Source organism: Vulpes vulpes, chromosome 5 (assembly GCF_048418805.1).
Source record: "Vulpes vulpes isolate BD-2025 chromosome 5, VulVul3, whole genome shotgun sequence".
NCBI lineage: Eukaryota > Metazoa > Chordata > Mammalia > Carnivora > Canidae > Vulpes > Vulpes vulpes.
In genome coordinates this window covers 56,084,453-56,106,536 of record NC_132784.1, presented here as the reverse complement: position 1 = coordinate 56,106,536, position 22,084 = coordinate 56,084,453, and the positions used below count along the sequence as shown (strand labels likewise).

Genomic DNA, 22,084 nt, shown 5'->3' with positions numbered 1-22,084 from the left:
TAGTCTCCATGGAAATAAACATGAAAAACTTCAGCTCACCAGGGTGAATTTTTCCCTTCTTTTCTGACCAACCCCACTGCTCTACATAGAATCACTCCCAGTAAAGTCTGTACTCATAAAAACTTCTACTAGATTTTAAGAGCGTTGCTTAACACAGTCTAAAATTTTCCCCAAATGAAAGGTATTCTCCTTAGTTATAGAAAGATAAAGTAACCACTGGTATTTCTCTCTGAATATCAAGATACCAACAAGCCAGTATTTTCACATTTTCAACTTAGGAGGGTAAAACAAGTTATCAGTACTGGTGATGTTATATATTATCCTACGTTATATAAATATTCACGCTGAAAGCAAAACCAGTTGGTGGTATCCTGTTCCCTAAAGAAGAGGTCCCTGGCATTCTCCTGACCATTTCAAACAGCTCACTGGCATCCATTCTCCTAACCTCAGGAAACTCAATGATTATTTTTTAATGGTAGTTTAACTGCTACTTTCTATCTACCAGGCAGATCATTCCATTAAGACACTAACACTTTTAACCTCACCCACACGAGGACTCAAATCTCTAAGAGAGTGTTACTCTCTGCTGAAATGAGATCTGACATTTCTGGAATACCATTTTAAAAGGCACAACCCCTTCAAGATAACACTCCTTGCTGGAGAAAAAAACACATCGAGATATACCAATTCTGCATTCAGTCACACAAAAACCAAACTACTGAAAGTCCTGTTTTGAGGCAATTCCTTTGTCCGCTGATACAGAGCTACAACACATAGATTGACTAGACAAGCTCTACTTGATCTCATTAACCAATATAAGGGTCAGGAATATGCCTACAACTGAACACAAAACATCCAGAGACGTGTTCATGTCAGATAAAATGCCCCACAATTTATGGATCTAAATTACAAGAAAAAATTTTATTTGACATGCTGATGTTTTACAATACCTCCAGTTTCAACGCTCACATTTCTGACATCCCTCTTGAGAATACATACCTTGTCATTTCGCTCGTGATCCCTCATGTGGCGTTGAAACTGGGACTCTTTTGGAAAAGATAGCAGACAGATTTCACACTTATGGAAGTTTGGAACTTGATAGGCATAATTAGTGTTCTCCGCATTCAATGTTAAAACTCCATCTATAAAATTGCATAAGTATAGACAATAAATACCAGTTGTTATTCTCATCACATAAATAAAACTAAATTATTTGGTTATTGTTTAGAAACCAAATTATGTCAGAGATTTATAAGAGAATTTAGAAGAAATTAATGACATCTTGAATTTTTCGAATGGACATTTTTAAGTCAGAAAAAATGTTGGGATGACTGGGGCACAGGACAACAGAATTCTACGCACCCGCTAGTAACTGATCTTTAGAAATGTGAAACTAAACTCCTGAGGTTGAGATTCATGCAAAGACACGCAAAAGCCACGACGTCTCTTAGCCTTGCCTTCATGCTTACTATGGTTTCAAAGTCACTGGAAATCACAGAGGCATTTCGCCTTTGTCACTCTTGAGAGTCCATCAGTAACCCACACACTGTTCAACACTGTTCATCTTAAGTCGCTCAGCAAACAAAACTCAAGTAGAAGCATAAATGCTAATTCACTAGTTCAATCTACCTCTGAAAACTGCTGGAGTGCAAGATTAAGTCAGAGAAGAAAAACTTCTATTCTCCCACATGGTTAGGGTTTAGGAAGACCTTTGTCTACAGTGCTTTGGACAATCCTTAGGCTTCACAATGCACTTCTATAGACCCACACAGGTCAATGGCTATAAACATAAAAGTATTTTCAAATAAAAATATGTAATAATCACAAAAACTTGTCAAGCATCTCAGAAAATAAAAATGTCCTAAACCTCTACTGTTCTTTAAAATAATAAACTCCAAGTCTTATAATTTAGGCACAAATATATAACACACATTAATGATACAAAGACCAGAAATAATACGTCACGTACAATTCTTTGTATCAATTTGACTCAAAAATTACTGAAATGTAGAAATTTGGAAGTAAAGTAGGGTTGACTTTAAGCCTCAAGGAAGCTCCAGAAAGCCTATATCTCAACTGTCCATGTGGTAAACATGGGCATTCCAAATTCTCAATGGACCTCTTAAATCCCTCCTTGGAGAAAACAGCCTGCAGTTCCAGCTTTGGCCAGAAGTCCCCCAGTCCCTACAGTGGCCAAAACAGAGCAATTCTCCAGATGGGAGGTGGCAGAGACCAAGAAGGTGGAGTAGAGAGCCATGGAGAAGGCTGGCGACACCTTCAAGAATTCTTACAGCAGATCCTTGAGTAAACCAATTCCAGTTTCAAGAAACACTAATATAATTCAATAGAACAGCTTCATCCAGAAACAGAATGGGTCTACCACAGAAAAGATACACGTAATTTTATTCTACTTATTCTTCACTATACCCACATTCTATTCAAAGACCATGTATTCAAAACTTCTACATTAAATTAGCAACAAAATGTTTTATGCTCTCCAGGCCCAAATACAATAATTGTTGGGACCACATCAATTGATATATTATCCCCTTTGGGAAAGTTTGTATTATAGGAAGAAATAGTTTAGAGATTGAGAATGTTCAAGTAAAATATCTGTTGAAAACTGTGTTTTAAAAGCTCAGTAGCGGGTGGATCCCTGGGTGGCTCAGCGGTTTGACACCTGCCTTCAGCCCAGGGCATGATCCTGGAGTCCCGGGATCGAGTCCCGCATTGGGCTCCCTGCATGGAGCCTGCTTCTCCCTCTGCCTGTTCTCTGCCCCCCCCCCTCTCTCTCTCTCTCTCTGTTTCTCATGAATAAATTTTTTAAAAAAATTAATTAAAAAAAAAAAAAAAGCTCAGTAGTGTTTCTACCTAATGGCCAAATATAGTCATGAGAGCGCTCCTCACTGAAAAGCAAAATTAAAAGGCTATTTCAGGATGTAGAATGAAACAATGTTCACAGCCTCTACCTGAAACTGCTTAAATGTTACCCATAATGAGAAAGGATGTAATTAATTACAAATGATAGATAAAATGATAAGAGATCAGAAACTACACATTTAAAACCAAAACTGACATTGTTTTGCCTAGGAATTAAGATTTTTCCAAAATAGATTTTTATCTCAAGAAGCAAGACTTCCCTCTTTAACAGAGCTCAAAACATAATAAAATCATGTTTTCACTAAGCCCCTTCCCCCAGTGATAATACAGTATTAATTTGGTTCAAAAACAAACTTAAAACAACCCTAATGCAAATTAAAGCGCAATAAAAGGGGAAAACATGCTTTAGTTTCCACGCTGAGTGTAATTTTAAAATCGACAGCATCTCCAGACTTTTACTTTGCTTTGGGGGAACATACTTGTAAACCTGCCCTTTCTCTACACTGGGAAAGCACAAGCCTTTGTCCCAGGGCTCCCAGGGTGAGGCAGGCTCTCTCATGCACACTTTGCTTTCTGTCTAGATGGTGTCCGAGGCCTTAAGATAACCCCCTTCGCCTATCATCTCTCTTCAAGCTCATTTAACTTTCCCCAGTGCATGCATTTTTCAGAAAGAGGTAGACGAAATTGATGTATCCTTAGAACACACTTCAGGAGATCCACAAGCCCTGTGAAAACTTCATGCAAATACTCCATGTCCATGTATTCTCCCATTGTTGGGGAAGGGTGGCAGCTCCGCAGCCACAGAGACCACCAAACTTTTTAAGGGGCTAGGGATCCAGGTAAAGTATGACCAAATCAATGGCAGCCTCTTAATGGTCAACCCTCCTGAGGACAACTGCATTTTTTAGGGGCAGCTGGAGGAACGTCCCATGAGATTTTGGCAACACATATTCCTAAAGTCTCCCAAATCAGAACAGCTATTCTCTAGCCCCCCAACCCCCCACACACATCATAAACATTGAGCTATATGCATTCAACAGTGCTCAAATCTAAGAGTTCATCCAGGTCAGGAGTTTTCACAAGTAGGTCTTTTGGCCCACCCCCTGCCCCCTACCCCCTTCCCCCAGAGGCAGGGGATGGATCACCCTGAGATTTCAAGACCACAGGGAGACTCAGTAGGCTGATTCCAGCTGGTTTACCTGGATAGTCACCTCACACACACACACACACACAGGCGTCACCACATTCTCTTCAACTGCTCATCCTTCATGATACCAAGAACTCAAATTCACTATCAAACGTAAACACAAAGTGATTGCACAAAGATCAGAAATTGTTTGAGCAGCTTTGTTTTCCTTGAAAGAATGTGAAGATGAGCTTCAAAATCAATTTAACTCTTTACATAAAGATTCTCAATAGTACATAATTATAGCTATTTACCAACCAGCCCCAAAATCATCTCAGATTTGTGCAGATTAAATAAGCCTATCTCAGAGTTGTACAGATTAAAGAAGATAATGCTTCCTGTCCCTACTAGAACAAGAACCCACCCATGATTTAGGAACGTGGCCATCTCTCTAATGCTCATCCGCCCAATGCCCCAGCTGGCCCTCTGCCACAGCTGTAGTCAGGCCTGGTCTGTAATGGGGACTAGACAAGCTACCCTACAAATTGCTCTTCCCACACCAGACAGAGCAAATCAGCCCCGTCAGCCAAATCTTAATGGCAAAGGTCTGTTCTTATCTCCCATCTAAAGAACTAAATTGATCTCTTCTTTGTTGTTTTATAAAGATTTTAAGTGATCTCTAACCCAGGGTGGGGCTTGAGCTCACAACTCCGAGATCCAGTCACCTGCTGCACTGACTGAGCCAGCGGGGTGCCCTGCTAAGTGACCTCTTATACAAAATGCCTCTCTATGATAGGACAGTTCAACAAAATCTATTGCATTTATAACATTTCAATGACTTTCCAATTTGCATCTCCTGACCTAAACCCTCAAGCACTAGGCACTGAAGATCTCATCTCTCCATAAATCCTGCTGAGGCATTTTTTATATTAAAATGAGACACACCAGTTCTGTTTCTAAACCAACTGAACTAACTGCCAAACTTTGCATCTATTTTTGTTTTGAATAAAAAGTTTCCAAAAAGTGGTTGACATCTCTACTGCTCTCAGCAGGCCCATCTTTTCTTCCAACATCTTGTCCCCGAGAACTAGGCTCTCCAACCATGGATGTGTTTTCTCTCACTTTTCCATCCTGACACCAGGATGCTTTCTGAGGCCACCAAAAGGCCCTTGGAGAGTATGACAGCTATCACCCCCACTTCCAGTAGGGTCCCACCTCAGCTACCATACCTCCTCCTTTTTGTTGTTGTTGTTATTATTTGTATTGGTCTCTAGTTTCTTCTCCTTTCTCCTGTTTTCTCCTGCTCCTCCCACACTGGTCAGCATCCAGGTCTGAGCACGCCAGGACTTTTCCAGGTAAAACTCTGCAGTGCGTGGGCCTGTGAACCCTTCCTACTGGGTCACTGTATCTCCAAAGCCTTGCACAAAACCTGGCACATCCTGAGTGCCTAGCAAACATTTGCTCAATAGTCAGAGATAAGATGAAAGCTAATGACTCTTTGGTCTCTACCCAGTTGTCTAAAGCTCCCAAGACCAGCATATCTAATTTCCACTTGTAGTCTGACTCATGCCCCGCACCTCAATTACCTTAGTATTCTTCCAGCTTATTATGCGTCCACTAACTATTCTTATTTTGTACATACATTCCTTAGCCATTTGCTTGTTCCTAGGAGCTAGCGGAAACGCACCGACATTATTTTCTCCATAGAATCTCTGTCAGAAAAGTGCATGCTCTCGAGTAAACAGCACCAGCCGTAAAGCACATGCTTTCCTCTTCTTGGAACAAACATCTGTCAGCTCAAAAGCACCTGCACTGAGAGAGGTAGGTACTATGAGGGAAGACTCCTGCACTTTTTGAATTTCACCCATTATTTATTCAACAGTATTTACTATTAAATAAATATTCATTTGGAAATGAAAGGTACTCATATAAAAACATAATCCTAAAAGTATAGCTAATGAAAAAAGCAGTATGTTCTAGATGCTATCACTCCTTTAAAAAAGGAAGGGGGAGGCAAATATACCATGTATTTGCATGTTTGTGCATAAAACATCCCTGCAAAACTACAGAAAAGAATAACAGCATTATGGGGCAGCCCCGGTGGTGCAGCAGTTTAGCGCCACCTGCAGCCCAGGGCATGATCCTGGAGACCCAGGATCGATTCCCACAACAGGCTCTCTGCATGGAGCCTGCTTCTCCCTCTGCCTGTGTGTGTCTCTGCCTCTCTCTCTCTCTCTCTCTCTCTCTCTCTCTGTGTGTGTGTGAGTGTGTGTGTGTCTCTATGAATAAATAAAAAATCTTTAAAAAAAAAAAAAGAAAAAGAATAGCATTGGTTACCGGTAAGAAAAGGCAACTCTCGGAGATCCCTGGGTGGCTCAGGGGTTTAGTGCCTGCCTTTGTTTGGCCCAGGGCACGATCCTGGAGTCCCAGGATGGAGTCCCACGTCAGGCTCCTGGCATGGAGCCTGCTTCTCCCTCCTCCTGTGTCTCTGCCTCTCTCTCTCTCTCTCTCTCTCTCTATGTCTATCATAAATAATAAATAAATATATATTTTAAAAAAAAAAGAAAGAAAAAAGGCAACTCTCTGGGGGAGTAGGGCTCCGAAAGGGACTTTCATTTTTTAAAGTTCTGAGCCATTATAACATATTATACGCTCAAAAAGAATTAAATTAAAAAGTGAGAAATAAAATTTACTTGGGGGGAAAAGAGTTATACACTCCATACCCTTGTTGGATTAACTAAGGAAACTAAAGACCCCAGAGAAACTTAGCCACTTGGTCAAAATCACACAATCAACCATGGCAGAATGGAGGGTAATTTTCAACTCATAATTCAAGACTCTCCTAAGCAGTCAGGCTTCTGTGTCTCTTAGGGTCATGATTTCTGAGATGAGACCCCAACTTCAACCTTGTGCCTACTGTAAAACAGCAGATGTACCTGAATTTTATCAACAGTATTTTATGTTAACTGTAAGCCTGTTTATGCTCTTTCCGTATAAAAAATATTCAATTGAGAGTCAAGCCAAAGTACCCTGCTTGTCAAAACCATGGTAGTTTCCATGAGACAACTAGAGTCTGAAACGCTGGTACTGGTTTCTTGATAAATGATAAGAAATATACCTGTGACACAGAGCTAAAGATAAATACCTGGTCAGAGACTCATTAAATGGTCCCTAACAGGGTCAGGCCACTCATGTTCCCACAGTAAAATTCACCTCTACCCAGGTGTGCTTTCAATGTGCCCATTTTGTCAGTATTTGTATTTGTGTGCAGTTTCCCTTTCACACCTTGGATTACCACACTGTCTCTATTTTTAAAAGGAATATCAATCCTCTTTCAAATATTTGCTTTTATTACCTGTACATCTTTATATCTAAAGACTTTAAACTCAGGTGGACGTATATTTAGACACCACACACATTATCCAAGTTTAACAAAACTACAGTGTGTTAAAATTATAACATAATAATACCTCCAGTATCTATAGCCTCCCCATCCAGCTAAAACAATTCTAGGCCCAGGGACTAAAATTAACAGAGTCTTTCTGAGAATGACCCAGAGGTGTACTGCTGAGAATAATGCATCCTTTGACAATACAAACGAATTTTCTATATGTGATAGAATAATTCCTTGCTGATTTGCTGCCATTACTCTGTTTCTCATCTCCACAAACATACAATTGACATTAGCACTTTAGCACAGCAACAACAATCAAGTAAAGCTAAAGGGCGCCACAGAAAATCATGGACAGCCTGGTCCAAGATTCTGTCCCAATTTCCAATGAAGCATGTATGCACAGTACACACAATTTTAATGCACATTATCTTAAAAAATGGGTATCTATAGATTAAAATATGGGTTACTGGTCACAGACTAGGGGGACAGTGATGAAAGTAGGACTGAGCGCCATAAGATTTAAGAACCTCAGTCCTGCCTGGTGGTTTGTAAGGTCTCCGCAAACCAAAGAATCTGTCACTCAGCTGGATTCCTCATCCAAAGATGAGGCCGTTTTCCATCCTGCAAACATACAGGGTTGTTGCAAAAATCCAAGGTATGAAAAATATGAAACAAAAAGTACTTTTTTAGAAAAGTAAAATGCCCACCTACTTGGAGGGCTAAAATTAAAAAGGCAGACAAAAACAAGGATTGATAAGGATCTGGAGCAACTGGAAATCTCGTCACCACTAGAAAGAATGAAAATCACTATAACCACTCAAAAACCATTTGGCAGCATCGACCAAAGTCAAACACACACAAACCCTGTAGTCCAGCAATTCCACTCCTACATAGATCCCCACAGAAATGTGTACATAGGTGCACCAAAAACACATGTTTAAAAACACAAAAGCATTATTTATAATAGCCAGCAAATAAAAACAAAGCAATTATTCTTCAAAAGCAAATGATGAATTATTCATCTAAAAGTGAAAAGAAGAACAATAAAGCTTCAAGATGAAAATATAGGAAAAGGGCTTCATGATCTTAAAATTGCTGAAGATTCCTTACACGGGTCCCAAAAGTACTAAACAAGAAAGGACTGATAAATAAGACAATATTAAGAACAGGAACTTCTTTCATGAAAAGATATCCTTCAAAGAGTGAACAAAAAAAAACTAGAAGAGCTCATATACAGTATGTATGAAGAACTCCTATACATCAATAACAAAAAGACAGAAGTCTTTGCCAAAGATATAGAGATGGCAAGGAAGCATACAAATATATGGCTTTACACTATATCTCGTAAAGGAACTGCAATTCAAACAACGAAATACCACTACATGTCTATTAGAAGGACTAAAATTAAAAAAAAAAACAAAAAAACAAAAAAAAAAACTCAATAATACCAAATGCTGACAAGGATGTGGAGCAATAGGATCTCTCATTCATTGGCTCAGCCACTTGGGAAGAATCCGCCAACTTCTTGTAAAGCTAAACAGTCTCACCATAGCATTCAGCCCAGTGGTCATCAACATTTACCCAAATGAGGGCTGCCTGGGTGGCTCAGCGGTTGAGCATCTGCCTTTGCCTCAGGGAATGATCCTAGGGTCTGGGATTGAATCCCACATCGGGCTCCTTGTGGGGAACCTGCTTCTTGCTCTGCCTATGTCTCTACCTCTTTCTGTCTCTCATGAATAAATAAGTAAAATCTTAAAAAAAAAATTTACCCAAATGAACTGAAAACTAATATCCACACAAAAACCTGCACACAAATGTTTACAGCAAGTTATAATGGCCAAAATCTGGAAGCAACCGAGATATCCTTCAAAATATAAACAAACTCTGCTGCATCCAGACAATGGAATATTACTCAGCAATAAGAAGAAATGAGCCATCAAGCCATGAAGAAAGGAATCATAAATGCATATTGCTTAGACAGAGAAGGCAGTGTGCAAAGGCTACATATTGCATGATTCCAGCTATAGATACTAGAGAGAACAAGCAGAGCTGTGGAGACAGGAACCCCAATGTAAACTATGGACTCTATTAAGTAATAATGTATCAAAATTGGTTCATTAATTGTTACACATGTACCACACTAATACAAGATGTTAATAACAGGGGAAAGTCTGTGGGGAGAATAAGCAGTATGCAGGAACTAGGTACTATCTGCTCAATTGAATGTAAACCTAAAACTACTATAAAAAGTAAAGTCTATTAACTAAAAAAATAATAAAATATTCAACCCAGTAGCGGAAAATGGGAAAAGACCTATATGAGAGCCTCATGAAAGAGAACAGATGGCTAAGAAAGTCTATTAGCACAGAACTGCAAGTTAAAAATCCAAACACTATGCATACCAGAATAGCTAAAATAGTAAAAGGACAGAGCAAGTGCAACTCTCTCCAACACTGCTTGTAGGAGAGCAAACTAGTACAATCACTGGAAAACTGTTTGACAGTGTCTACCATGACCCAGAAATGCATAAAAGTGCATAGCAGCATGCATTTATAATAGCCCCCAACTGGAAACAACCCAAGTACCCAGAGTAGAAATGATAAATTGACAATGTGCTACATAACAGAATAATATACAACCTTGTAAATGAACCTATTTCTGCCAAATAATAAGAAGGATAATCTCATAAAAGCAAATACTGAATGAATGAAGCCAGAAACAAAAAGGCATATACTGTAAATTCAACTGAGTCTGCAAACAGGTAAAACTAACCTGTGGAGTCAGAAGAGGGCAGTGGAGCACAAAGAGGGAAGGCAGTTGTAACAGGGAAGAAACACCAGGAGCTTGTGAGGTCCTGCCAATGTTCTAGGTGCTGGTTACATATGGAGTTCATGAAGCTCTTTGCATTCTCTATGTAGATGTTTGGTTCAATTAACATAATTACTAAAATACAGTAATAAAGGTTTAAAAAAAATACACACATCTGGCCTCCTCCTGAAAAATGCTTAAGACACAGCAATACTTAAATGGAGCAGAGCAGGAGCTTGCCCCTGTAAACCAAGTGAGAGCTTGGCAATTCTCCCAGAATTGGCTCCCCGGAACTGGCTATTACCTGAGGTCACCTAGTACCTTTAACTAGCTTGCTTTAGCTGTCGGAGCCATGAACAATTAAGTTTTTCACTTCTGTATTAAGAGCACACTGTCCGCTCATGCTGCTTATTACCTAAATTATTAATTTAATCCACTAAGGTAAATTTTCAACTCTGCTGAAATTTTAGGGGAAGACACCGCAGAGCTGTGGGCTGTCTCTGAATCTCTCAATCTCCCACCTTTACCCAGAACAGCTCTGCTGGAGACCACTGGTGTTCAGCCTTGACCACACAGTGGAACTATTGGGGAGCCTGCAGAGCAGTGATGCCTGGCTCCCCCTCACAGGTTCACACATAACTGCACTCGAGGCCTGGTCATCAATATCTTTAAAAGCTCCCCAGGTGATTCCATAATGTTTCGCCAAGGGTGAAAACCACCACTTGAGATCCTGACACATTTCATGTAAGAAAGTTCTACAACTAAAAAGTAGCTTGAAAAACACTAATCACTTGAGCGCAGAGACCCTGACTTTGTATACAGAGAAAATATAAAGACCCTGGTACAGGATAAGCATTATTTTAAAAACTGCTGAGTTGCCTTTATCTCACAAAGAATTATGGTTTAGTATGGTTTTCCCAGGCTGTATTTGGGTCAAAGACCAAGATTTTTTTTTTTTTTAAATAAATCTTTACAATCAAATATTTTTCCTTTATTGTGGGAAATATTCTGAACTGCTGTTAACTCACTACTTGATTCCAGGATCATAAAATCTTTAAACTTGATGTGTTTACCCAACACACTTTTCTCAAAATATTAAAAATTCTGCCTGCGTAGGAAGCTCAGTGGTGGAGAATGAAGGCTGCTCCTTTACGAAGAAACTTTTTCATTCTCAGATGCCCGATATTGTCAGAGAGTTATTACTTTAAGCAGAACCTGCCCTCCCCTCAGCCCCACCAGGAGTACCTAGTTGAGTCTGAAGCAGAGAAGTCACCTCTAAACCTGTCAGCACCACATCTGCTGCCTTGTGCGCTGAATCCTACTGCTCTTAGCTCAACCCGGTCATCTCATCCCCTTAGAGAGAAGAGGAGAGCCCCTGAGTTCATCCAAGAACAGCTAAAATGGCCTAAACTAATCATCTGAGCAAGAGGGGACTAGTTTATACATTTGGCTCAACGTCTGCTGGCCTCAGCTCTCTGGAAATGAAGTATTACAAATATTCCTCCCACAGAAAACGGAAACGGAGCAGGAGGCCAAACACAGGTACAAGCTGGGGTGAAAAGGTCTGTACCACCGCAGTGGAAAAAATGGAAGCCATACAAGTCCCCAAAGTGTGGTTTCCACCAAGGTCATGTTACTACTTAAACTAAACTAAGCACAATAAAGAAAAAACTCTACCTCGATCATCCTTCTATCCCCAAGATAGTGCCAGGCACCAAACAAGTACTCAACACACACCACCCCCTCGAGGCTTCCTTTGCCACAGCAGCCCCCCATCCACAGGTAGGTATACTGCAAGGCACCCCTCCACCCTATGCCTGAAACCAGAGCGCAGAACCCCGTCTATATGATTTTTCCTGTGTTAAAGTATCTATCACTGAGCTTGACTGACAAATCCATAACAGATTCACAATAGTAGTGACATAGACAACACTAGTACACTTGTGCAGATGCGGTCTCTGGGTCTCTCTGGTCTCTCTCTCTCTCAGTATCTTACTGGGCCACACTCACCCTTCTTCTTGGGACATGAAGTGAGGTAAGTGACCTCTGGCACCGTGACCTTCTGATGATGTCACTAAGACCACCGTCTGACCGAAACTGCAGGTAAGGCGGGGGGGGGGGGGGGGGGGGGGGTAGGACACCACTACTGTACTTCTGTCCTAAGCTAATTATGACTCCAAGCAATGTTTTCTTAACATCTCCATTCTGACATCCTTTTCTCTGGGAACCCTAGACTACAAGTGTCTGCTATCTGCTGCCATAAACATGTTCCCCCATCACAGGACATACATAGTCTTCAAGAGCCGTGGCAGAGATCCTGTGTTAGGTGAACTCTGTGACCCAGTCCCTAGCCGTGCACACCCACCACAGGAAGTGCTTTAAAATATTTGTTGAAATACCCACCATTTGCTTCAACGTGGATGGAACTGGAGGGTATTATGCTGAGTGAAATAAGTCAATCAGAGAAGGACAAACATTATATGTTCTCATTCATTTGGGGAATATAAATAATAGTGAAAGGGAATAGAAGGGAAGGGAGAAGAAATGGGTAGGAAATATCAAAAAGGGAGACAGAACATGAAGACTCCTAACTCTGGGAAACAAACTAGGGGTGGTGGAAGGGGAGGAGGGCGGGAGGTGGGGGTGAATGGGTGATGGGCACTGAGGGGTGCACTTGACGGGATGAGCACTGGGTATTATTCTGTATGTTGGCAAATTGAACACCAATAAAAAATAAATTATTAAAAAATTAAAATATTTGTTGAATATATTAACCCATATGTAGGGCTTTATATATATCAAGGCAAAATAGTAAAATGCACACTTTGGACTCAAAGGCAGACTCAAATCCCAACTCTGCCACCAGCTGGGTAGACCTACCGACTCACTTTAACCTCTCTGAGCTTTATTATTCCCTCTATCTGTAAAATTCCCCACGCACCTTCCAGGTTTTTCTAAAAATAAAATTCATAATGGTAACATACAAAACGAATTTCCGATAATGAGAAAACATTCTTAAGACAGTAAACTGACAGAACAATAATCCTCAAACATTTTGATCTCAGGATTTTTACATTTTTAAATATTGAGGACCCCAAAAACCTTAGGTTTATACAGATTATATTGTTACTTGCCCTATCAGAAATTAAAACTGAGCACTTATTAAAATATTTATTCATTTAAAAACAAACGTACTATATGTTAACACAAATACACATTTTTATGAAAAATATATTCTCCACAAAAGCAGTAACAAGAGTTTTCACTTTTACAAATCTTTTTAATGTCTGGCTGAATAGAAGGTAAGTAGATCCTCATATCTGCCTCTGACATTTTCTCTGTTGCAGTAAGTTATGTTTTGTTTTCCTGCAAATCATTTTATTTGGAATAGATTCAGTATGTTGTTTTTGAGTGAAATACATGAAGATACCGCAGCTTCGCAGTCTGTGCAAAGGAGCCAGCAATGCTACCCCCATAGTTTTTGTACCATTAGTGCAAATGTTCAGCAAGTGAAACAACCAAACAGTAGCACTATGAAAATATTTACCCTGCAGACCCCTGAGAGTGTCTCCAGGGCCTACATTCTGAGAAGAACTGTGGTGTCAAGTTATTTTCAGACAGCTTTGAGGAAGCCTCTGCTGGGAAGCTGAAGCACTGGGACCTAAGAAATTGAGCAAGAGCAGGTGGATTCTCAGAATAGGTAACAGCAAAGGCCCCACCCGACCACAAGTGTGGCCTCTGCCAGAACCCAGAGAACTGAATGCTAGAGCACAGGAGGAGGGAAATGAGCCCTCCAGAGGCTGGATCAATTAGGATCCTGCAGGAATGTGGATTTTACCCCAAGGAATCAGAAATCCTTAAGAGTTTTTACCAGGGTGTGGCCATTTTATCTACATTTTAAACTGCTCCTCCAGGTGATGAACTTAAGGTAGCGTGAGACTACCTGGGACCAGTCAGAGGCTCCCACAGAAGTCCGTGTGCACGCACGCAGGTGGACTGGGCCAGCCAGGGACACCAGGTGGAAAGGGGGAGGGCTGACTGAAAAGACATTTTTGAGGTAGAAGCTACAAGACTTAATTATGAATAGCCTGGAGGAATAAGAGAGAATTATTCTTCTGTTTGGGGCTTGAAAATCCAGGTCCAAAAGGATGCCATTTGGGAAGACGGGGGATTGCAAGTGGATGCAAATTTTCCACGCTCTGGCCTAGCCTTCTTCCAAGCAACCGAGACGCACTGCACCTTCCCTTATTTTTGGCAGAAGGCTTCTTAACAAAAATAAAAACAGTGAGCGAACTAGAGCCGAAGCCAGAGCACGCAGAGGCCTTTCGGGCCTCCTCGCAGCCTCCAGCAGTCCCGGTGCAACCTCGAGCCCGCAGCCCTGCATTTCCCCCGCCAACACCCCGGCTCCCGGACAGCCGGGCGGGCTGCGCTGGGCTGTGCGAGGCTCGCCGGGGCGCACCTGCACCACTTCGCCGGCGGCGGGTCGGCCCGCGGGTCCCCGGCTGCGGCACCACCGCGGCTGGCTGGGTTCGTCCCGAGCCGAGCTCACACCACTTCCTCGTCCGCACCGCTTCCTAGATGCGACGAGGGGCGCACTGCAGCTTCCAGGCCCGGCCCGTCTCGGTCTCGTGAAGCAGGGCGGGCCCCGGCCAGGCCCCAGCCCCCCGCCGAGCCCCCTGACTCCTCCCCGGGGAAGGGGACCCCGAGTCCCAGCCAGCGAGGGAACGAGTACCTGGAGGCCCCCTCCCCCACACCCGGCCCGGCTCCCACGCAGCCGCCTCCGCGGTCTCGGGCCTCGGCCCCCGGCCCCCGGCCCCGGCCCCGGCCCCGGCCCCGCGGAGGCCCCCAGCCCGCCCCGCGAGCCGCGCGCCCCGGAGCCTCCCCGGGCCCCCTCGGGCCTCGGCAGTCGGGGCGGCCCGGCCCGCCGCCCGCCCACGCGGCCCCGGAGCCCCGCCGGGAGGCCGCCTCGGTCCGGGACGGCGGGCCGCGGAGGCCGGGTCCCCGCGGAGGGCGGGGGCGGGGGCGGGGGGCGGCGCGCACCTCGCCCCGGCCCCGCCGCCGCCGCCGCCGCCGCCCGCCCGCCCGGCCCAGGAAAGTAGGCCCAGCCCCGCGGAGGGGCCGCCGCGCCGCGCCGGTATCATTCCGCCCGCGCCCTGCGGCCCCCAGGCGGCAGCGGCGGCGGTGGAGGCGGTGGAGGCGGCGGACCCCCGCCCGGCCCCGGCCCCCGCCCCCGCCCCCGGCCCGGCCCGCCCGGGCCCCCGCCGCCCCCGGCCCGCCGCCCCCGGCCCGGCCCGCTCCCGGCGCCCCTCGCGCCGCATCCGGGGACTATATTCGCGCGGAGCGGCACAGCGCGGCCGGGCCGGAGCCGCTTACCGGTGTCGCCGCGCGCCTTGCTCTCCTTGGGCTTCGGGGGGCGGCCCCGCGGCATCGTCGGCGGCGGCGGCGGCCCACCCCTCGGCCGCACACACACTCACACACATACGCCCGGCGGAGCGCGCACGCGCGGGGACCGGCCTCGGGGCGAGGCGCGCGCACGGCCGAGCGGCGGAGGCGGGCGGAGCGGCCCCGGGGCGCGCGGGCGGCCGCCCAGCCGGGTCTGAGCGCCCGCGGGCCTCACGGGGGGAAGGCGCCCGAGCGAGCGAACGCGAGGGCTCGACCCGCGCCAACTTCGGCGGGTTCCATGGCCCGGCGGGCCGCGTTAGGGGCGTTGGGCGCGGGCGCGGGCGCGCGGTGGGGGCGGGGAGCGGCGCCTGCGCATGCGCGTTCCGCCGGTCGGGCCTGGTGCGGAGCGCGAGCGGGTGGTGGTCACCTGGGTCCCCGTCGGCCCCGATGGGCTGAGCGGGGTGGGCTAGGGCCTCCCTGGGTCGCCCCTCAGTCCTGATGGGCTGAGCGGGGCGGGCCGGGGTCACCTGGGTCACCCCTCGGTCCTGATGGGCTGAGCGGGGCGGGCCGGGGTCACCTGGGTCACCCCTCGGTGCTGATGGGCTGAGCGGGGCGGGCTGGGGTCACCTGGGTCACCCCTCAGTCCTGATGGGCTGAGCGGGGCGGGCCGGGGTCACCTGGGTCACTCCTCAGTCCTGATGGGCTGAGCGGGGCGGGCCAGGGTCACCTGGGCCCCCCTCGGCCCCGATGGGCTGAGCGGGGCGGGCCGGGGTCACCTGGGCCCCCCTCAGTCCTGATGGGCTGAGCGGGGCGGGCCGGGGTCACCTGGGTCACTCCTCAGTCCTGATGGGCTGAGCAGGGCGGGCCGGGGTCACCTGGGCCCCCCTCGGCCCGGATGGGCTGAGCGGGGCGGGCCGGGGTCACCTGGGTCACCCCTGGGTCCTGATGGGCTGAGCGGGGCGGGCTGGAGTCACCTGGCTCCCCCCTCGGCCCTGATGGGCTGAGCGGGGCTGGCCGGGGTCCCCTGGGTCACTCCTCAGTCCTCATGGCCTGAGCAGGAAGAGCAGGCTATCATCCTAGATCATCACCCCTGGGTCGTCATGGCCTCAGTAGGGCAGCTTGTCCCAGTGTGTGTCCAGCCAAAGCCACCGCCTGGGACAGCCATGAGGAAAAGAAGAAAGGTGCCCTTTAAACTGGTACAGGTGGTGAAAAAGCTTTGCTGGTGGAAGAGGAGGGGTTAGCAAGGGTCCCCGATATGCTAGGTGCTTCAGATGTGCTCACCTATGTTTACTGTGTTCATTTAATTGCAGGAAACACGGGGAACGTGGTCCTCCAGGATCCCCCTGAGAGCATCCCCATGGCACACTCTCAAGGGGCAGACACTAACAGATCAGGGACTTGGATGAGGAAGACCTGTCATCTGATGTAATACATTAAAATGTAGTTTTATATTGTATTCATCTTTTATTTCTGTTGTTTGCTCATAATAACTTCCACAAAATTGTGACACAGTAACAGGAGGACAGAATTGGGTGAGGCAACATTATCAATCAAGGAAGGAGTCTAACAGTCTTAGTATCCTCAGGAAAATTAATTCAAAGTAGTAAATAATGGTTACCAATTGCATCCAAAGTATTAGGAGGGAATACAAAGGGAAAACAATGTCTTCCCTACCAAAACAACTGGGTGCTATAGGACAAGAAAGACAAAAGCAGTCAATATATTATAAATAGAGATTTTAAAAGTGGATGGAGAAATTTGAGGACCATATAAATTACAGTTGGAAAAATAAATAGGAAAGACACTCAACTGAAACTTAGTAGATGCTTGTATTCTAACAGATGGTAACAACTAGGGCTTCCCAGGTAGAGGTAACGGAAAAGGGGAAAAACTAGAGTATTTTGTTAGGTGCTTTATATATGTTCTTTTGTTTCCATACATTCATCCAAATCCTGAAAAAACTAGGCAGATAATCCTATTTGAAAAGAGGTTATTTAACCGTCAACAGCTAACCAAGGAATGACAACTGGTAATTAACATCTGCTGTTTTTAACTGCTAACATTTTAGTGTTTTACGTAATCCTGCAAGTACCATTTTACAGATGATGGTGCTGAGGTTCAGAGGGGCTAAATAGTCTGATTAAGGGTACATAGCCTGTAAGCAAGTCCAAGGTGCAAACCAAATCTGCTTACCTTTCATCCCATGTACCCAGTTGCATCAAAGCAGAAATACATATAAATTTAGACAAAATGTGACTATTAACATACATATATCAGGACTAGCATAGGTATAAGGCTGAGAAAAAAGATTGGAGGCAGATCATAAGAAGCTTGAGCCACTTGTAAATCTGTTTGGAAATGTATATACCCTATTCTGATCGGCAAAGGATTTGAAGCAATTTCTATCAGTAAAATATAAGTGAAATCAGGATAAAGGAAGAAAGTAGAAATTAAAGGAATAAGTACCTAAACTAGTAAAGTCCTATGTAGTTATAAAAGGTGAATATGAAAGTCAACTCCAGGTTTTTTAGCCCAAGAAGTAGTTGTGATCCATTAGAAGATTCTCACAAAAGACAGCTGTATGCCTATGTAACTTCATAGGATTGTTTCTTTTTTTACTGTCCATACTAGTATCATCTGTAAACAGACAATTTTACTTCCCTTATGATTTGGCTGTGGGTTTGTCATAGATGCCCTTTATTATGGTAAGATACACTATTTCTATACCCAATTTGTTGAGATGTTGAATTTGTTGAAAGGGTGTTGAATTTTGTCCGATGTTTTTTCTGCATCTGTTGAGATGAACATCTTTTATTAATGTGGTGTATCACATTAATTTGCATTGCTTTCCAAGGATAAATTATACTTGATCATGGTGTGTGATTCTTTTAACGTGCTGTTGAATTCAGTTTGCTAGCATTTTATTGAAAACTTTTGCATATATTCATCATGGATCATGGCCTATAGTTTTGGGGTTCTTTCCTTGTATCCTTACCTGGCTTCAATATCAGGGTACTCCTGGCCTCCTAAAATTGAGAGTATTCTCTCTCCTAAGTTTTTTGGAAGAGTTTGAGAAGGATCGTGTTATTCTTTAATGTTTGCTAGAATTCACTGGTGAAATCATCTGCTACTGGGCTTTTCTTTGTTGGGAGATTTTTTTTATTACTGTTTTAATTGCCTCACTCATTGGTCTGTTCACATTTTCTGTCTTCCTGATCCAGTCTTCGTAGTTTATAGGTAGGTTGCTTTCTAGACTCCTCTTCCTAGGATGTCTCAGAGGGTTCCGTGGAGGGCTGTTCTGTTCTTCCATCTCATTTTTAAGCTGATTACCATAGCAGACATAAAAAGGGTGACAAAAAACATGCTCCCCAGAACCACCACACAAGGCACAACTAGAAAACAGGGCCAGCACCCTGGAAGACCCATATATGCCTCTCCCTAGAGTGTCTTTTCCTAGAGGTATCTGCTCTCCTGATCCCCTCCCCTTGCTTTTATGGTTGTATAGACTTTGTAGATGTCTTTAAATAAATGAAATATTGGTCAGTTGGTCCAGCTTTTTCAACTTTCTCAAAGTTTTTCCAAATTCTTCTGTGGCCTCTTTGCTTCTATCATATCTGAGATTCATTGATGCTGATGCATTATAGCTACAGTTCATTTGTTTTTACTGTTGTACAGCACTTCATTGTAAGACTGTGCCACAGTTTATTCATTCAATACACTGTTGACAGACTTCTGAGTTATGTCGAGTTGTTTTTTGTTTTTTTATGAACATGCTGCTATGACTATTCTTGCACTTGCCTTCTGGTGTTGATTTTAATACAAGATGAGAAATATTTTTTGCTTTCAATGTGTCCCATGTCAGCTAAGTTTACACCACTTTCTTTCCTTTTTTTTTGGATTGACTTTTTCTTTTTTCTCATTCTCCTTTTTCCCTCTGAAAGTTATATACTCTATTCTGTTAAAGGTAACCTAGAAACTTTTAGATGATATTTATGAAACTAGAATGTTAACGTCTTTACCCTCCTCCTAATTTATAAATTATTGTTTGGTGTTTTAATTCTACTTTAAACTGCAGAAGACATTACTGTTTTATGTAGTCTAATTTACATAGATATTCTAATATTCCAATTAATTTTGTCCTCTACATTCTTCTTATGTCTCCAAACTTCATCTCCTGTCTCATATACACACTTTATAATTTCACTCAGTGAACATGACTAGCAGCGAGCATTCTATCATTTTTTGTTTACCTGAAAACGTCTTTATTTTGCCCTTATTCTTAAAAGGTGCTTTCCTGGTTAAATAATTCTAGGTTAACACTTATTTTCTTTCAATCCACTGAAAATATTCCACTTTTAGCTTAGTTTCTGTTGTAAATGATGACCAGTCGGTTATCCTTCTTTCTTTTGCAGGTCACTTTTCTTCACTGGAAGCTTTTACAACCTTCTCAGCCATGAGTGACTCGCAGATTCATCATGGTGTGCCTAAGCGTGGATGCTTTTCATTTATGTGCTCAGGGATTCAGTGGGGATTCTCAGGGATTATGTCTACAAAGGTGGCCTTAGCCCCATTCCTTCTCTTTCTCTTGGAGTTCCAGCGAGATTAATGATAGGCTTGCTCATTTTATTCTCCATTTTTCTTAACTTACTTTCATATTTTCTCTTTTCCTCTGTACTGCATCTTGGATATTGTAAGATTCATTTTGGAATTCATCAACTTTATCTTCTGCCATGACTTTAGTTAAACCTATCAATTGAGTTTAATAATTCAATTATATTTTATCTTTATCTTTATAATTTGGTTCTTTTTCAAATCTACTTGGTAAACTTTTCCAGTTTTTTAATGACAAAATTATCCAACATACAAAATAATTGAAAAAATAGTATAATGAACTCCTATATTCCAAAACTTAGATTCAACAGTCTTAATATTTTTGTCATATTTGCTTTATCTATTTATTTTCCTGTTGCCTTTTGTTTTTCTGTGGGTGTGGGTTTTGTTTCTTGTTATTTTGTTTTTGCCAAGCTATTTGAAATAAGCTGCAAACATCACGCTTTACCCCTAACTACGTCAGCATGAATCTCTTAAGAATACGTGCCTTTCCCTACATATCCATGATATCGTTACTATACCTAAGAAAAGTATCAATAATCTCCTAATATATTTAATATCTAGTCCATATTCAAATACTCCCAATTGTCTCTAAAGATTCTTACTTTCCCAATCAGGATCCAATAAGGACTCATGACTTAAATTCTTATTGGCTCATTTTATTTTAACAGCTTTGTTGGGGATCCCTGGGTGGCGCAGCGGTTTGGTGCCTGCCTTTGGCCCAGGGCGCGATCCTGGAGACCCGGGATCGAATCCCACATCAGGCTCCCGGTGCATGGAGCCTGCTTCTCCCTCCGCCTGTGTCTCTGCCTCTCTCTCTCTCTCTCTCTGTGACTATCATAAATAAATTTAAAAAAAAAAATTAAAAAAAAAAAAGATTAACAGCTTTGTTGAAATATAATTGATATACAGCAAACACATATTTAAGGGTGAAGTTTGATCAGTTTTGACACATGTATACAGGTGAAGCCATCAATACAATCAAGGTATGAACATATCCTACCACCCTACCACCCTTATTTCCTTATTTCCCTGTGTACTAATCCCCTCCCTGATCCCCAATTCCCAGGCAACTACTAATCTTTTTGTCACTATAGATTAGATTACAATTTCCAGAACTTTATATAAATGGAATCATATGTATTATTTTTGCCTTTTTTCACTCAGAATAATTATCTTGAGCTTGAGCTGTACCCATGTTGTTGAAGTAATCATTAGTTCATTCCTTTTTATTGCTGAATAGTATTTATTTTCTTTTTTAAGGTACAATTTACATATAACACTAGTTTCCGGTGTATAGCGCAATTATGTATAATTGCATATATTGCAAAATTATCTCAATAAGTCTAGTTAATATCCATTACCACACAGAGTTACAATTTTTTCCTTGTGGTGAGAACTTTTAAGATCTACTCTCTTAGTAACTTTCAAATATACAATACAGTGCTATTAACTATAGTCACATTACGTTTTTAGGACTCATTTTATAAAGATATGGAATGCTTCACCAATTTGAGTGTCCTGCTTGCATAGGGGCCATACTCATTTTCTCTGTATGATTCCAATTTTATGATAAGCTGCCAAAGAGAGCACTGAATAGTATTTCATTTTATGGATATACCACAGTTTCTCTATCCATCTACCTGTTGATGGACATTGGGTTTGTTTTCAGTTTTTAACTAGTATTAACAGACCCAGACTAGGGTGACAGAACAAAGCACCTGGTGCTCACTCTCAGGTTTGTACACGTTTCATTTGTCTCACCTTGTACAAGCCATGATTACAGACGAAACTGCTATCAACATTTGCATCAGGTCTTGGCCTGGCTGCATTTCTGTTTTAGTTTCTCTTAAGTAATTACCTAGGAGTAGCGTGGCAGGGTC

The 22,084-nt window shown here is 43.4% G+C and overlaps 1 protein-coding gene, 1 long non-coding RNA gene and 1 other non-coding gene across 6 annotated transcripts in view; 1 reads left to right on the top strand and 2 right to left on the bottom strand.

Annotated features, from left to right (window-relative positions):
* ZNF236 (zinc finger protein 236) overlaps positions 1-15,946 on the bottom strand; it is a 111,059-nt gene extending 95,113 nt beyond the window's left edge. For 2 of the 3 annotated variants that reach the window (XR_012001595.1, XM_072758139.1), the window contains exons 1-2: positions 15,582-15,946; positions 1,000-1,142 (exon numbers count right to left, since the gene is read on the bottom strand). Coding sequence is in view for 2 of the 3 variants with exons in the window: in XM_072758139.1 (XP_072614240.1) it covers positions 1,000-1,142; positions 15,582-15,636 (198 nt within the window). In the remaining variant the exon portion in view is untranslated. Of the gene's footprint in view, positions 1-999; positions 1,143-13,755; positions 13,870-14,667; positions 14,779-15,581 lie in introns of those variants that run through there. The other variant, XM_025997764.2, reaches the window with a different exon arrangement.
* Positions 15,947-16,653: 707 nt separating this feature from the next.
* Positions 16,654-20,912, top strand: LOC112919336 (uncharacterized). Of its 2 annotated transcripts, none has more exons than XR_012001597.1 (3): positions 16,654-16,786; positions 16,901-17,015; positions 20,873-20,912. It is a non-coding gene; the product is annotated as an uncharacterized lncRNA (long non-coding RNA). The 2 variants fall into 2 exon arrangements; XR_012001596.1 differs by lacking the exon at positions 20,873-20,912 and adding an exon at positions 20,003-20,132.
* Positions 20,913-21,689: 777 nt separating this feature from the next.
* LOC112919358 (U6 spliceosomal RNA) lies at positions 21,690-21,792 on the bottom strand. The gene has a single exon (XR_003234889.1). It is a non-coding gene; the product is annotated as a U6 spliceosomal RNA (small nuclear RNA).
* Positions 21,793-22,084: the final 292 nt, after the last annotated feature.